The following is a 16349-nucleotide window of genomic DNA, read 5'->3' as shown; positions in this document are numbered from 1 at the left end:
GTTTCAGTACTACTTTGGTAATCTAATGCTCCTTAAAATTCGTCTTACAGTTCGAAAAATACGGTAAATGACATTTAATTATATAACTTTTATCGCTATGATGTCATTAACACACATATTAAGATTTCTTTGCTCCAATGTTATTGCACTGAACTCATTTTATGTATATAAATCAATACCTTTTCTAGCATTGGATTTAGCATTTAGCTAAACTGGCAGTAGCACTACTTCACTCATTAAGTAAGTAAGTAAGTAATATTTATTTATATAGCGCTTTTCCAGACCAGGGTCACAAAGCGCTTTAACAATCAAAACAATACTCAAAAAAGTATATACTTTAAAGATCAAGATAATACTGAGAACAACACAGGAGTTCCAGAAAATCAAGGAAAAGCCTGAACAAATAGAAACGTCTTGAGATGTTTCTTAAAGACGACAGACTAAATAGCAAAAAGGAAAAAAAGGGAGCACACGATGCTGCTCTGATCCGCCATATAAAGTAACAAATTCTTCAAAAGATGTACGGATCCATATGGTAATCCGGTACACCACCGTCTGTTCCATCAGACGGACAAAAAGGACAACCATAACGTAGCCTTCTTGGTAGAGGTAAAAATGTATTACCTATACCTTTAACTATTTTCGTTATACTCTTTCTTGACCAAGGAAATGTTTTCCAAAATAAAGTAAGTAAGTAATTTGTATTTATATAGTGCTTTTCCAGACCAGGGTCACAAAGCTCTTAAACAATCAAAACAATACTCACTACAGTATGACAAACTGATAAGGGAAACAGTTAGCAGTTGTTGTTTTTCTACAACTGTGACTAATACTTCAGATCAGATAGTATTCAAGTTCACTACTGTGTTAATTCCAATGAAGCTCTCCATGGGTAGTTAGCTTGGTGTCACTCCAGCTGTCAAAAGTATGACAAACTATGTTTGGCAACGGTACACCTGAGTTGAAGAAGGTTAAAAAAATAAAACAATAATAAGCAGGCGTGTCTCAACCCGACAGTGGGACATGTAAGAAAAGGGGAATTTTTTCAAGTGTGTGACAGAAACTTCCTGGTCGACCGGAGGAATGTGGCGCTCCTGCCTCATGCTTGGGCTACTGTGTGAGAGCGCCACCTGGGCTCGTATGCCCTCAGAACCGCTGGAATGAACACAAAAGACGACAACAGGTGTGGACTTAAGAGACCTGGAATATGATTTAAGACTTTCTAAGGCCAAATCAAAGAAAACCTAGGTTGTTCATGATCAATTGTCCTTAAGGGGGGGGGGGAGACTTTTGGCATGGGAGCAATAAAGCCCCTTTGTCTCCATCCTTTCCAAAGGTCCCCCCCAAATCTTCAGTCCACATAATACCTGGTTGACTAATTGACCTTTCCTGAAATAATGCTCGCTGGCTTCATGCAGAGGGGCTTTCACTGAAAATGCCCACCAAAGGGTTTCTTCCGAGGACAAAGATGTACCAAAGCTTCCCCCCCGGAGAGCCCTCGACCCCCTTTTTCTTTCTCCTCCTTCACTTCAACCTGCTTCTGCACAACAAGGTGGAAAATGATTTCCTGTGTGCTATTCAACGTTCCCACTTTTTTTTTTTGGATGATTTGTTAATCTGCTTAGAGAGGGCCAAGAGCAAATTCTGCTGGCACGAAGCGAAGATTACATGTGGGAGATGGCGCAGGTGCAGGGGAGGCTTTTGTTGTCAAAATATTTCACAAGAAACAAACCGAGTGGGAGGATAAGAGGCGGACTCGGCCAAAAAAAAAATGTGTTTACGACATTTCGACGACTTAGAGAAGACTCGAAAAACGTGGCTGCAAAGACGACCAAACACGCCTTTTGTGGCTAATAGGAATGAATAAATCGATAAATATATACAGTGGTATGAAAAGGTTTGGGCACCCCTGTACTATGTTATCTTTGTATCCTTTGTCTTTGTTATTTTTCTTTGATCTATGTTCTTTATCTTTATCTTTAGACTTAGCTTGTGTCATCTTGTTCTTTCTCTTTATAAGGTAAGGTAAAACTTTATTGATCCCTTAGGACAGAGGTGTCAAACTGGTCCAGAGAAGGGCCGAGCCGGTGCAGGTTTTGGATCCAACCAGTCAAGCACATTATAGTTGAACCAATCAGGCGTCTGAAGACAGTAATCAATTATTTAACAGTCAGGTGTTGCTTGTTTAAGCCGACGCCTGATTCGTTAGCTCATGTGTGCTTGACTGGTTGGAACAAAAACCTGCACCGTCTCGGCCCTTCTCTGGATTTTTTAAATTTAATTAAATTGTTTATGTTCTTGTTCTTATTTTATTTAGATTTATTTTTTATTTTTTATGAAAAATTGCTGTATTTTCTGTGGCCATTGGAAAAAAACAATTTCCCGAAGGAGACCTCCCGAGGGATCAATAAAGTTTTACCTTACCTTACATTTTCATGATTTTCCTTTATAAATCATTGGTTGTTTGGATATGAAAAATCCAGTTAAATAAATCTTATAGGAGACAAACACAGTGATATTTGAGAAGTGAAATAAAGTTTACATGATTTTACAGAAAGAAATTTCAACAAGACAATGATCCTAAATTACTGCTCAAAATCAAAAAGAGGAACAAGTATAACGTTCTTGAATGGCCATCTCAGTCCCCAGACCTGAATATTATTGAACATTTATGGTGCGATTTAAAGCGGGCGGTCCATGCTCTGAAAAACCATCAAACCTGCCTGAACTGGAGAGGATCTGTAAGAAGAATGGTCCAAAATACCTTCCACCAGAAGCCTAATTGGAATCTATAGGAAGCGTTTAGAAGCTGATTTCTGAAGAACAATGCACAAAATATTGAGCTTTCTTTATGCACATGCCTAATTTTATTTAAATAATTCTTGCACTCTTTCTGTAAATCATATAAACTTTATTTCACTTCTCAAATATCACTGTGTTTGTCTCCTATAAGATATATTTAACTTGATTTTTTTTTATCCAAACCAACCAATGATTTATAAAGGAAAATCATGAAAATGTACAGGGGTGCCCCAAACTTTTCCATACCACTGTATATGATCAAGTGGTTTAAAAACTCCAAGTACTAAGAGTACGACGAGAGCCTTAAGTAGACTCATGCTCCGCCCCCTGCAGGTCAAACCAGGCATGAAGCTCTTTTCTCGCCGCACCTTTAAATTGACTCGTGAAAAAGACCCACATGAGAAGTGACATCAGCAGATGGAACAGATGCGGCCCACCTGCCCGGAGAACAATCGGGGCTGCCTCCTTTAATAAAGAGAGCCCCTCTCGTCGAAAGATCGGGTTCCAGCGCCTTTTGACGGAGAAGCAGAAAAAAAAAAGATGAGCCGATAACTCGTCTTGGCCGCTTCCTCCATTTAGAACTCCGACATGATGGAAAGTGGGACAGAGCTCCAGATGTGGACGATAGAAAGATGTACTGTATTCAATCATGGGCCACGGTTTCCTGCTGCCTTTTTACATTCAGACGTGATGTTATGATCAGTGGATTTTCTGGTTCCAGAATATTTATTGGGACAACTTTACAACCTGCTGCTACAACGAGGACATCGCTAACTTTCAAACAGAGTCAATGAAAACATAAAGTTCAATTGCCTTAGATGTTCGAAGGTCAACTAATGTGTTTTTATTTAAGTGTCTCTTAAATAGATATTGGATTCTATTGTGCTTATCAGTGCGTGTCTGTTCGTTACAAAACATTTTTAATTTAAATATTTATATTAGAAAATGTGCTTAAGCTCCGCCCACTGAAAATGCTTCATTTGTCTGGGTATGAAATCTTGTTTGACCACTCTGCTGTGATTGGTCGAACATCAAGGTTTATCACCACGCTCCATCAATCCAGGAAGTCTCCACCTCCAAGGAACTCATTGTATAAACAAAGCGGGCATGATTACAGAGGAGTGAAACCATTATTACGTCATAATGGACTCCACTCTGTAACCTCTAGTTCGCCGAGGGAGAGAACTTTATAAAGTAACAAGTTCAAAACATGGTCATGATGAAGGACTTACTGTATCTTGGAGAGGAATACTTCAACATTTGAGTATTTGAGAAACATGTGAGTGAGTCAGGAGAGTTGGATTTCCACATTAGTTAGTTAAAAAGTCGCCGAAATGTTGATGGCTATTGTAGATGAACAGGACTATGAACCCATTTACTGCATGGTTTAAATGTTATTTTTGGACCTAGAAAATAAACATACAATATATCAGTTATTTTGGCAAATATTAACCCATTGCCTTTTATTCTTCCATTTTTTTTCTGCCAACTGCTAAATGCTATGTCCAGAGTTTTCAGTTTCATGCTTTAAAATGTGAAACTTCAACACACAAATACTGTTCAAACTAGAATAAATTAACTTCATGTATAATGTTCTCACTTAATAAAACTCTGAACAACCACTACATTTTTAGGTGTATTGTGATCTTAAGAGCAGGTGAATCTTCTCTAGGTTTGGGCGGAAAGCTACACTACTGAGCAAGAAAATGCTCCTGTGATTTAATCTAAAGACCATACAGAAGGTGGCTAACAAAAATAGCTAACACCTACTAGCGTCATTCCTCAAAGCCTATGATGACTAAAGAAAGGACGGCACTGTATTACTGAAGCTCGACCAGAACAAAACATTTCTCACAAAGACTAACAGAAAGTGAATACCATGAGGTCATCCAAGTACCCGGGGATGATTAGGACAGTTAGTTCTACTCTAGTCTAATTCTTCTCAAGTGTAAAGACAACAAAAAGGGCTTCAAATTTCTCTCGAAATCTTCCAGAAAATCAGGTCTTCCCTCAAACCGCATGATTTCGCCCGACTCATCAATCTCTGTCTCCTCCAATCGCCCGGAAGCCACAACTGGTGTTTGAATCAAACTCATCAGACGAGTCCATCGCAATGCACACCCTGGGACCCCGTGACGACCCTAAGTGACGGGGCTGCCGATCTGCAGCCGCCCCAGTCTGGCGGTGGAGAGGCCAGGATGCAGGGCGTAGGTGGGTGGGTGGGGTGCAATGCAAAGGAAACCGACTGCTAATGGGAAACACACTTCTCTTCATCGCTCCCAACTGTTATTGTACCACAGCGAAAAGCGGCGAGTCCAAGAAGAGGACTGGCATTCATGAAGACAGGCACAAATCTGAGAGCAGGAAATCTGGTTTGCCATAAATTAACCTTGTAAAACATATACGTGTGTTATGGTACCCCCTGAAGGAAAAAAAACCTACAGTAGGAATCCAACCCAGAAAAATAAAGAAGAGAGGTCGAGCTGGAACATTTTCTACACAAGGGGCTCCTTGTACGGAAAAAAAATCTCCCCAAAGCTGCCATTGTGGTTAAAAAGACGATATTTCTGCACAGACAGTAACGGTTGTGCTATCATTCATCTAAGACGCTTCATCCACATGGTATGAATAAAGTCCACTTTACGCCAGCTTCCTCTGCCAGTCGCACGTTCCTCACAACTCTATCAAAGGCTCAGTTACTGGAGGTTTTGTTTTAAAAAAAAAAAGATTAGAAATCGATGAAAGCGGGACGATCCAACGTAGTGTAAAGACTCTTGGATGAGAATAAAAGATCCCACATGTAACTGCCAGCACATTTTTAATAATAGGGGGGGGGGGGAGTTAATTTTCCAGATGTTGAAAGGTGATATCTGCAGCTGCAAGTGCAACTCTGCTGCTGTTTTTGTTCGGCGGTGAAGTCTGACACTGAATCATCCGGACCTGGGAGAGATTTTTGACTCCTTTTGGCGGCGACCTGAAGGGCAACAGCCGAGTAATTCACAGTATCTAAAGAGAGCGACTCCCATAAAACGTAGGAAAAGAGTGTGGTAGCGAAAAAAGAGAGAGAGATGTTTCCATTCTCCCTTTCTGTGGCAACTCCTCACAAAAGGGTCCTTCTAATCTAAGGGGAGCCGAGCACATACCTGTGGGATGAAATCAAAACCTTCTGTAAATGATATTAAACAAGGCCTGCCAAACCCCCCCCCCCCCCCCCGCACCCCCCCTGCATACTTCCATGTGTTTTTTACCGATGCACCGGGTCCACCAGACTCTCAAAGAACTCCTTGATTAAAGTCACAGGCGCTGCCACTTGAAAAAATATGATGCGGTCAAGGCTGACGAACGTCCAGCGGTCGTCTGTATTAACGTGCATCACAAGCCCCTTAACTTACTTTTCTCTGCTTCGGCAAATTCTACGACAAGCTAAGTAGATCTATGAATGATGAGACTTTTTTATTTAAAATTCATTCTGCATTGACCTCGTCTTCTGTCACCTAGAAAATAAGTAAGGAAGTCAATTATATTTGTAGAGAGCTTTTCCAGACCAGGGTCACAAAGCGCTTAAACAATCAAAACAAAACTCAATCAAATATATACTTAAAAGATCAAGATAACACTGAGAACAACACAGGAGTCTCAGAGAATCTAGGAAAAGCCTGGACAAATAAAAATGTCTTAAGATGTTTCTTGAAGGAGTCAGTAGATCATCAAACACAGAGGAAGATCGTTCCAAAGATTAGTAGCAACAACCTGGAAGGATTTCTCTCCTCTGGTCCTGAACCGTGTTCAGGAACCATCAGTAGATTCTGATCCACAGACCTCAGAGCCCGAGCTGGGGTGTAAGGCTGGATCAGATCAGTGATGGAAGGAGGAGTCTGATCATGAATAGATCTGAAAGTAAGAACCAGAATTTAAAAGTGGATCCTGAAAGAAACTGGCAGCCAGTGAAGAGATTTAAAAGAGATTGGATAAATGTGAGTTCTTCTGCTAGAGCGGGTCAGAATTCTCGCTGCAGATTTCTGCATCAACTGCAGGCGAGACAGATCCTTCTTGTTAAGACATGAAAACAAACTGTTGCAATAGTCCAAGTAGTCAACATCTGCTGCCACTTTTGACCATCTTCCTCTCTTCGTTGGTGTCTTTTTGTAAGCCCTTGAATCCGTTTCCCAGAGTGCACCACTGGCAATACCGCAATGGACTGGATTCAAGCAGCATCTTGCAAACCATCCTCACTTCAATCCTGTGAGCTCCAAGAAGTTTGGAGCGTTTACATCATCCCATTTTCCATGGGAAGTTTTTTTTTTAATGGCCGTTTGCCATTTCAGTAAAAAATTAAGACCCAAATAAACTGCTTAAAAAGATTTTTTGCCTTTAGAGTCAAACACCAAAGTTTAGATAAAATTAAGCGCCTCCTGATTCCTTACATCCTCATCCTTTCGGTCAAACTCTCCCGTTGCTGGATGACAAAGCGAAACCCCAAATGACTACCAGATCCTGGACACTGTGTTTCAACTGTCAGAACACAGCGCTTCGGGTTCCTTGACGGAGTGTGTGCGGTCACATCTTTAACCAGATCCCATCCCCCCCCCCAATGCTTATCTGGAGTAAAGGCTCAACTCTAGTCTTGAACCTGAGGTTTACCTGTAGATTTTAGTTTTTTTCTCTCTTTCTACTTCATTAAAATGTTACTAGTAGTTTCTTAGAGCATCTCAGAAAGACGCGTGGTCAAGCTATCAGCTTCAAAAGATTTTATACTTTTTGGCTGGTCGGGTTAGCAGGCGTACAGCTGCACCTAATCCCCACAGGAAAGCCTTCATCTGGGATTGATTTTTAAGGGCTTGGGTTTGTGGTGGTTTAAAAGAAAGGACTGTTCTGTATAGGCTGGTTCCTTCTGGGGTGCAGGCCTCATCTCAATGCATGTGATTAAAGGGAGCTTTGGCTAAATTACACCCAATGACTGGGCCTTGCACTCAGACATAACCCTAGTAAATAAACACACCGAAATAGACGGTGGAGAGAGAGTTCATAGCAGCTACAACACCTGGAGACCATCCTTCGCTCCACCGCAGAGCCCTTTTCCAAACCGGTTAACATCATAGACATGTCAATATTCCTTACCCCTCAAGACTGTTTCTGACCCATGACTGGGTTGAGAAAACATGGGGGTCAGCGCTCCCGGGACTGCCCGGTGTCTTTTTCAATTGGATGACTAGTTAGTACCATAATCACAGGGATTTCTTTTTTTAACCAGCCCTAATTTTAGAGATAAAACAAAGCATCTGCTGGGACGTAATGAAAGATGCATGTGCGCAGTTAAACATCTGTCGACTCCGACTCCACGCTGCCCCACACTGTGGGGATAACTACAGGGTCAACAGCAAAGGTTATGTTGAATCTTCATTCCTTTTGGATTCCAGGCTATGAACCGTTGAGGTAACAACTCTGCCAGGGAGGTTAGGTTAGCATCTGTGTGTTTGGAAAATAACTGAAAAAGGAAACTTTGAGAATGATGGAAGGAAAAGATTATTACATTTTGGTGTTGTTCTGGAGTATTATGAATCCACTCTCCAGGCTTTTTTTTGCAACAGTATAAGTTTTGTGAGCCAGATCTGGAATCTACTGTTATAACTATAAATATATTTCAAATGTAAAGAAAAAAAAAAGTAATCACCCAAAATCCTTTAAACGTCTACGACAAGGAACAAATAAATGTTTATCAAACTCTATCTTAAACAGGAAGTATAAGTCAGATATTGTACTTTCATTCTTGATGGCTTAATCTATCCTAAATGTCTTGTCAAATTCATTTGATAATCTTATCGGATATTGGAATTCTTGCATAATTATTGACAATCTTCTACTTATTTTATCTTAAACACAGGTATCCATATTAATCATGATATTAACTGGAATATTTAAGTATTTCCCAACACGTATAAAATGTTATGGAAGGCCCGATTTCTCCGCCTGGTGTCGAGTTTGACAAATTGTATATAAATATTATCATTCTTGGACAATAACATTTAGTATCAAATAAATATATAATTGAAAAGGGATTTTCTTGTCAAGATTAAGCAGTTATAAAAGGATGTGTTTGGGAATACACTGCAGGTGAACAAGCCACTTACACCATTCATTTCATAATATACATTTGTTCCTTAACCCTTGTTATAATCTCCGAAGTAAGTAAGTAAGTAAGTAATATTTATTTATATAGCGCTTTTCTAGACCAGGGTCACAAAGCGCTTTAACAATCAAAACAATACTCAAAAAAGTACATACTTTAAAGATCAAGATAATACTGAGAACAACACAGGAGTTCCAGAAAATCAAGGAAAAGCCTGAACAAATAGAAACGTCTTAAGATGTTTCTTAAAGGAGTCAGTAAATCCATCAAGCGCAAAGAGAGAGGAAGATCGTTCCAAAGCTTAGGAGCAACAGCCTGAAAAGATTTCTCTCCTCTGGTCCTGAGCCGTGTGCGTGGAACCATAAGTAGATGCTGATCCACAGACCTCAGAGCCCGAGCTGGGGTGTAAGGCTGGATCAGATCAGTGATGTAAGGAGGAGCCTGACCATGAATAGATCTGAAAGTAAGAACCAGAATTTTAAAGTTGATCCTGAAAGAAACTGGAAGCCAGTGAAGAGTTTTAAGTATTGTAGAAATGTGAGTTCTTCTACTAGAGTGGTTAGAATTCTCGCTGCAGAGTTCTGAATCAACTGCAGGCGAGAAAGATTCTTCATGTTAAGACATGAAAACAAACTAAACCAACAAACTAAACCAACTAAACTAAACTAACGAAGTGTGTTTGTGGTATCCCTTGTGTCGTCTCTGGGTCCAGGTGAACGACCTCCCTGGCCTCCATAAATACGTATGCAGTGGTGGAGGTTGTGTGGAGACAACACGAGGGATACCACCAATACATTTTGCTTTCGGGCCTTCGGGTCACCCTGACCCTGAAGTTAACACAAGGGTTAAACTGTAGCATGATGATCCGAGCCATCACGATGTTTACACAGCTTATAAAAAGCGCAGCTAACGCTGCACGGGTTTAAAAGCAGTTTTCTCAAACTCATCATTATTCACAATTTTCATTCTGCCTTTTAGGCCCAAAACCAAAACATTTCCATTTCATTTTTCCTCATCCAAAAACATATTCCACCCGCAAAAACCCCATTCCTACTGGCTCACGCTCCATATGTCCCCGACGCTCCAACGAAAACAGAGCCTACTGTGTGTTGTGGCGAGATAACCTGATTCAAACCAGCGAGCCCGCTCGGGTTACACGCCGAGCTCGCCGCCGCTCTTTCAATTACAAAGAGGCCCTAAAATAAGAATCCGTACGTCGGCGTCCCACTGTCTTCATCGAGAAGGAATCGTATCGAGTGAACGACTGAGGTTCATCGATACTGGAAATGATGGCAAACGATGAGCAAGGTTAAGGTGCAGGAGGTCGAGTTGCCGTGGCAACCACAAGGTCGTATATTGAGTAAAGGTTAACGACTAATACGATGCATTTTGGTGGAAATACTTAAGCCAGCTGGTTTCCTCCATTTAGGGGAAAAAAGTTTGGGGTTGAGGAAAAGGATAAAAAAAAGGAAGTAAAAGCAGCAGAAAAAGGACGAGTGCTGCTGCGGGTCGGAAAAAGTGACTGCGAGCATCTGGACAGAAAAAACGTGGCCTTGGACCTCGCATCAGATAACGCTTTCAATATAATTTAACAGAGACCAGATCGGCAATAAAAGGAGACAAACACTTTTTGAACTAGAAAACTGCGTGCGCTCAAAAACTTGAATCCGATTCAAGTAAAAATGATTGTGTAATCAAATTAAAAGATGAAGAGGCCCGAGGAATGTCGCTCATCTTGTTACCAGATGAGCTCAAAGTGAAACCCTCAGAGCGACATCACACCTGAAGAAAAATGGTGATAGTGAACTTGACTAATTGTGTGAATGCTGGGAAGCATTCACACAATTGAGATCCTGTTTTCTTCTGACCTAAACTTTGTTCCGCTTCTACTCCCACAAATTTTATCGGATTTGAACCGTTCAAACTTTTATCAATTCAGCTCGTTTCTGAAATGCGGGCTATGTATCTTTCTTTTATCTCTTCCACTCTTTCTTTTATTCCTCTTTTTCTACCCCATTTATTTCAATTGGGAAAATCTTCAATATATGTTTCGACTCTAGACGAATACTACTTCCACTACTACTTCAACTACTACTTCTACTACTAATACTTCTATTTTTTCAAATAATTATACTACTACTTTTAATTTTATACTTCTTCTACTTTAACTACTTATTCCACTACTACTTCTACTACTTATGCTACTACTACTATTAATTATACTAATGATTCTACTACTACTGTTACGGTTCTATTGCTTCTACTTCCACTACTACTAATACTACTACTACTTCTAATTTTACAACTAATTCTACTACTACTTTTCATTTTCTACTTCTTCTACTTTAACTACTTATTCCACTAATACTTCCACTACTACTTCTACTATCTTTGCTACTACTACTATTACTTTTTCTAATAATTCTACTACTACTTTTACTGTTCTACTGCTTCTACTTCATTTACTTCTTCCACAGCACAGCAGGGTCAGCATTCACACTGCATTTTCTTCCGGAAATGCACTCTTTCTAGTCTACACCTAACACTTGCATAAATATTAAATTAAATGCATCAAAACTCCATTATTTTGTGTCTCTATTTCACTTTTCTATGTGTTTTTTTATACTTTGGTGAGTGTGTGACTTTTTGTTATGCTTTCGATCTTTCATAAAGCTGTGAATATATGACAAAAATCACGTTAGTACTAGTGTGCAATAGTGCAAAGGTGGTGCGAGGAAGTGGGATATTCTTGCAAGGCAGTGCAAATATCCTCAAGCCAAAAAAAAAAGGGGGGAAAAAAGTGAGTACTGGCAAGAATCTTGTTTTCCGGCTTTTGCAGCATTTTTTCCCTTTTTTTAGCTTCGTTCCAACACTGGAATTAGAGTGGACCTGATTTCTAGTACAAGGTCTATATGTATTGGGATGAAACAGGAAGGGTTGAAAAAGAGAGATGCCTCATTTATTATTAAAATGAAAAAAAAATTCCTAATTTCTCTGATAATAGATGCATTTGTGGGTTGAAGCTGACGGCCAGCCACGCTCCCACTTTCCGCTCTGCCGTCACTCTTTGTAAAAATAAACACAGTGACTGGAGGTCGGCGGGAGAGAAAAAAAAAGAAGCAGGTGGCGAGCAGAGGGAGGCCAGTGTCTTTAAGCTACCGGTCCCTTCAAGTGAACTTTTTTTTGTCAGCCTCTGAGTTTTTGTCAAATTCACCAGGAATGTGGCGGGACGGTGTCGCGACTCTGGGAGGTCCCGCCTTCGACCGTCTGGCCCTTTACAGCCCCGGATGGGAGAAGCGTCACAAGCTTCCAAACATACCACACGGTCCTTTTTTTTAAATTCCACGATTGAAACGGGAAACTCACCCGCTGGACGTCCCGAGCGAGACGGAGCTCAAGGAGGAACTCAACTTCCTGCTGTCCCAGAGCCTCACCTCCCGGTTGCGCGTCTACGAGCGATAAAAATGAAAGGTTTAACGGCCACAGAATACATTACTTTTCTACAATTATTATTCTACGAGAAGCTCTTTTTCGTCGCAAACAATGGTATTTAAATGATAAGGAAACTTAAATTGACAATTATTAAATTAACAACCCACCGTGTCAAATCCAGTAGTCAACAGAAAGTCTTCTTTGGCCCACAGGACACGCGAGTCTTTGTTGTTCTGCAGGCTCTTGGCACTCTGGAAAACAAAATCACGTTCACGTTAAGCTCCGAAATTTAACTTCCGAGCTTCCTTTTCGTTGACCAATACACAAACACAGCTTTAAGTGTAAACATGATTTTTTTTTTAAAAAAACTGAATCCAGATTAATAATCAGGTGCTAATACTATTTTCATGAGATCATTTATTGGATTTTTCTTTGTGAAATAATGAGATTATTTTGGTTATTGTCTGCATGTGGTTGGACTTTAATGGCCATGTGGTTTTGTTCGATTCCAATAATACAAACAATTTATTGGATCCATTTCTTATTAATTTAATACGTTGGCAATAGCTTCGTCTCTGATAAAAATCCCCTATAAATGTCTTATTTCTGCCCTCATTATTTAATATTTATGCCCTTTATATTGATAAGTGAGCATAAAAAAAGTAAAATTTTAACCATTCAGACACACACAGTATGATGGGAGTAGGCTGCGACGCACCACATCGCCCTTTATATTTACAAGTGAGCATAAAAAAGTACAATTTTCACCATTCAGACACACACAGTATGATGGGAGTAGGCTGCGACGCACCACATCGCCCTTTATATTTACAAGTGAGCATAAAAAAGTACAATTTTCACCATTCAGACACACACAGTATGATGGGAGTAGGCTGCGACGCACCACATCGCCCTTTATATTTACAAGTGAGCATAAAAAAGTACAATTTTAACCATTCAGACACACACAGTATGATGGGAGTAGGCTGCGACGCACCACATCCAGCGTCTTGCTCGTGGACACAACGTCAGAGTCACAGTTAGGTTTTCTTTAACTACAAATGTGGATGTTTTTCCCCGTTTTTTTATCTCTAAAATTGTTTATTAGGATAAATAAATGTTTTTTGTGTAAAAAGGTATATTTTTCCAATAAATAAAACGAATAAAACTAGAGTAATTCAATCTTGTTATACAATAAATTCTTCTTCCACGGCGAGATAACGAGGTCGTTGACAAGCGAGTGATTTGCAGGTAAAGAAACGAGCGACAGGACTGTTCCCAGGTGCGTCATCTGACAGATCTGTGCCGCGGGACAGACCAGGACTTGTCCCGTGAAAGGAAGACGTTGTTATTGTTGATGTAGCAGACAAGATGCCTCCTGGGGCCCCTGAGCCCCCCCGCAGCCCCGAGTGGGGCTTAGATTACCTGAGCGGTTACGTGGTCTCGGTTGTGGGTCTTAAGAACCGTGTTACCCATGTTTCCAAGGAGAATAATGTGTCATAACAGTAGTCGCCGACCCGGTCTCTTCATACAACTGACACGTGTCGTCAAGGTGGAAAAAACAAGCGATGAAACGAAGGAATGTTCTTGTTTTTTGTAGAGATAACGTAAAGAAAGAAGAGCCAAAACATCGACTGGAGTCCGACGACAACACTCCGTCTCTGTCTTTATTCCGAAAGTCGCTTTAAACACATGTTCCGCTCAGATATAGTTTTTTCCCATGGTCCTTCAGCGTTGACGAAATGACTGTGAAATTATTGTGACAGCACAAACACATGGGGGAGTGCGTCGACACATCTGGAGAGCGCAAAAACATTAATGGATTTTATCATCGCGGCACATCCGTGACCGGCCGGATCGTTCCTCCAGTCGCTAATAAATAGTCACAGATGATAAATGGTAAAAACAAATATGGTGGAAGATGAGAGGCCAACGTTGCAAGTTATTCTGTTTACTGGAAAGGGTGAAATCTGCCTGTCATGACTTTATTAACTCATCACTAACTGCTTATTTGTATTTGTATTTGCCTTGCCAACCATGCTATCTGCAGAAAGTCACTTTGTGGATTCACATATTTTTTCTCTGTGAATTAAATGCTTTGAAATGTAGTAAAGAGATAAATTAAGTTAAAGTGATAGTTCACCAACATTTTTCTTCATTTTCTACTCACCCTCATGTCGACTAAGGGTTGGAATTATTTGAGAGTAATCTGTTCCTTTGTAGAGTTATAGAGAAATTTTTGTTTGAAATGTTTGTTCATTTTGATGTTGCGTCGGGAGCTCAAATGTCTTCGTCTTCAACTTCGAGACAAACATAAAAACATCCAAATACCTCCATACTGCTCGCCTGTAACGTCCATCTTGTACTAAAGCCTTGACAAGAAGAATTGTTCCAGAAAGACTTAAACAAGCCTATATTTTAAGTATTTTTTTTAGCCAACTATGGAGGTAATAGGATGTATTTAACCCTTTTGATTTCAGGCCTTTGGGTCATCTTGACCCTGAGATAACTCATGTGTTTCGTGGTACTACAAATTCGTTTGTTTTCGGGCCTTCGTGTCACAATGACCCCGAGATAAAACAAGGGTTACGAGACAATTGACCATCAGCCGCTATGTTAAAAAAAAAAACATTACAATAGATTTTTGCATATGACTTTAAAAAGGAACAGATTAATCTGAAAATAATGCCGACCCTTGGTCGACATGAGGGCGATTAGAAGATTTTAATTTACTTTTAATAAATATATACACAAGATTAATTCTATATAGAATGGTATTTTCTCCAAAGTAAAATTTGCCAAAAATGAACCTCTATACTAGTGAAACACAAACTCTATAATGTTTATCTTCACTGTTTTTATCTGAAAGTCGGGCCGTGAACAAAATGCCAACATATTACCGGGCCGTGGTGCAAAAATACGACCCCTGATCTACACAAAAGTTTTAGGCCGTTTTTTAATTTTCATTGGATGTGCCACGATGAATTCAATTCATTCTAGTGAGTCTGTGAGAACCGGGTAGAGAGTAGAGCTTCATAACAAAACTGGGAAACTTTTGTAATTACGAATACTGTTCCTAAAGTGGTCGATACAAATTTCTTACACTGTGGACAAACTAAAGCCAAAAGAAGTCAAGATTTGTAAGCCAATAATATGCATCAATGCAGGCTAGTGGACCACTTTGAAAGAGACATAACACCAATAAAAAACACAAACACCAATGCAATACAATCACAGTGCAATGCAATATGAAGCAAATGTCAATGCAAAGCAAGCACAACACAATGTAAATGAAAAAGCAACACAAATTCAATGCAAACCAAAGGCAAATACAGGTAAATGTAAGTTCAAAGCATTTGCAAATTCAAGGTAAACTAAAGAAATGCAAAAATGTTCCATCCCTTAAGAAACAGCCTGCAGTTATTTTTGAGTGAATTTCAAGGTGTTTCCACCGACATGATCTCTCATGTGTTTTCCAGGCCTTTTCCCCTTTTGAACCTCCTCGGAACACCAACACCAACGAAGCGTGCTGACAAATCCCTGATCCTGGTCTTCTTGAGACTCTCACAGACGGCTGAGCATCTTAGCCACATCTATGGAGGAATCGGGGCCCACATGGCATCATCTTACCAAGACTTTTACCTCCATGAATCGACCATGAAGGTCCCAAATTTGTGCCAAAACGGACTTAACTTTTGCACTCGACACCGCTCACATTTGTAATGGAGGTGTGGTCAACAACTTTGTTTTTGGTTGGATTTAAGAGCCTGTTGGACTGATTTCAGCACAAAGGAATTTTGACTGTCCCCACCTTCCCCGGTGGGACAATAAAAATTGCATCTTATCTTGTCTTGAAAAAAAGACTCACTATTGAAAAAATGAGGGATAAGGTCAACTAAATTGAAATCATAGAAAGGTCAAGGACGTGTCATGATGCGTTGAAGGTATATTTAAGTAGATCTTAGTCTTGACATTTGCAAGACAAATC

At 40.0% G+C, this 16349-nt stretch overlaps 1 protein-coding gene across 1 annotated transcript in view; it reads right to left on the bottom strand.

Moving 5' to 3' along the window:
- coro7 (coronin 7) overlaps nucleotides 1–16349 on the bottom strand; it is a 115022-nt gene that overhangs the window by 62261 nt on the left and 36412 nt on the right. Inside the window, exons 8-9 of the mRNA XM_087808812.1 lie at nucleotides 12529–12612; nucleotides 12296–12378 (exon numbers count right to left, since the gene is read on the bottom strand). Of these exons, the coding sequence (XP_087664938.1) occupies nucleotides 12296–12378; nucleotides 12529–12612 (167 nt within the window). The remainder of the gene's footprint in view (nucleotides 1–12295; nucleotides 12379–12528; nucleotides 12613–16349) is intronic.

This window comes from Callionymus lyra, chromosome 15 (assembly GCF_982586985.1).
Source record: "Callionymus lyra chromosome 15, fCalLyr1.hap1.1, whole genome shotgun sequence".
Lineage (NCBI taxonomy): Eukaryota > Metazoa > Chordata > Actinopteri > Syngnathiformes > Callionymidae > Callionymus > Callionymus lyra.
The sequence above is the reverse complement of the archived record's forward strand: the minus strand, read 5'-3'. Positions and strand labels throughout refer to the sequence as shown.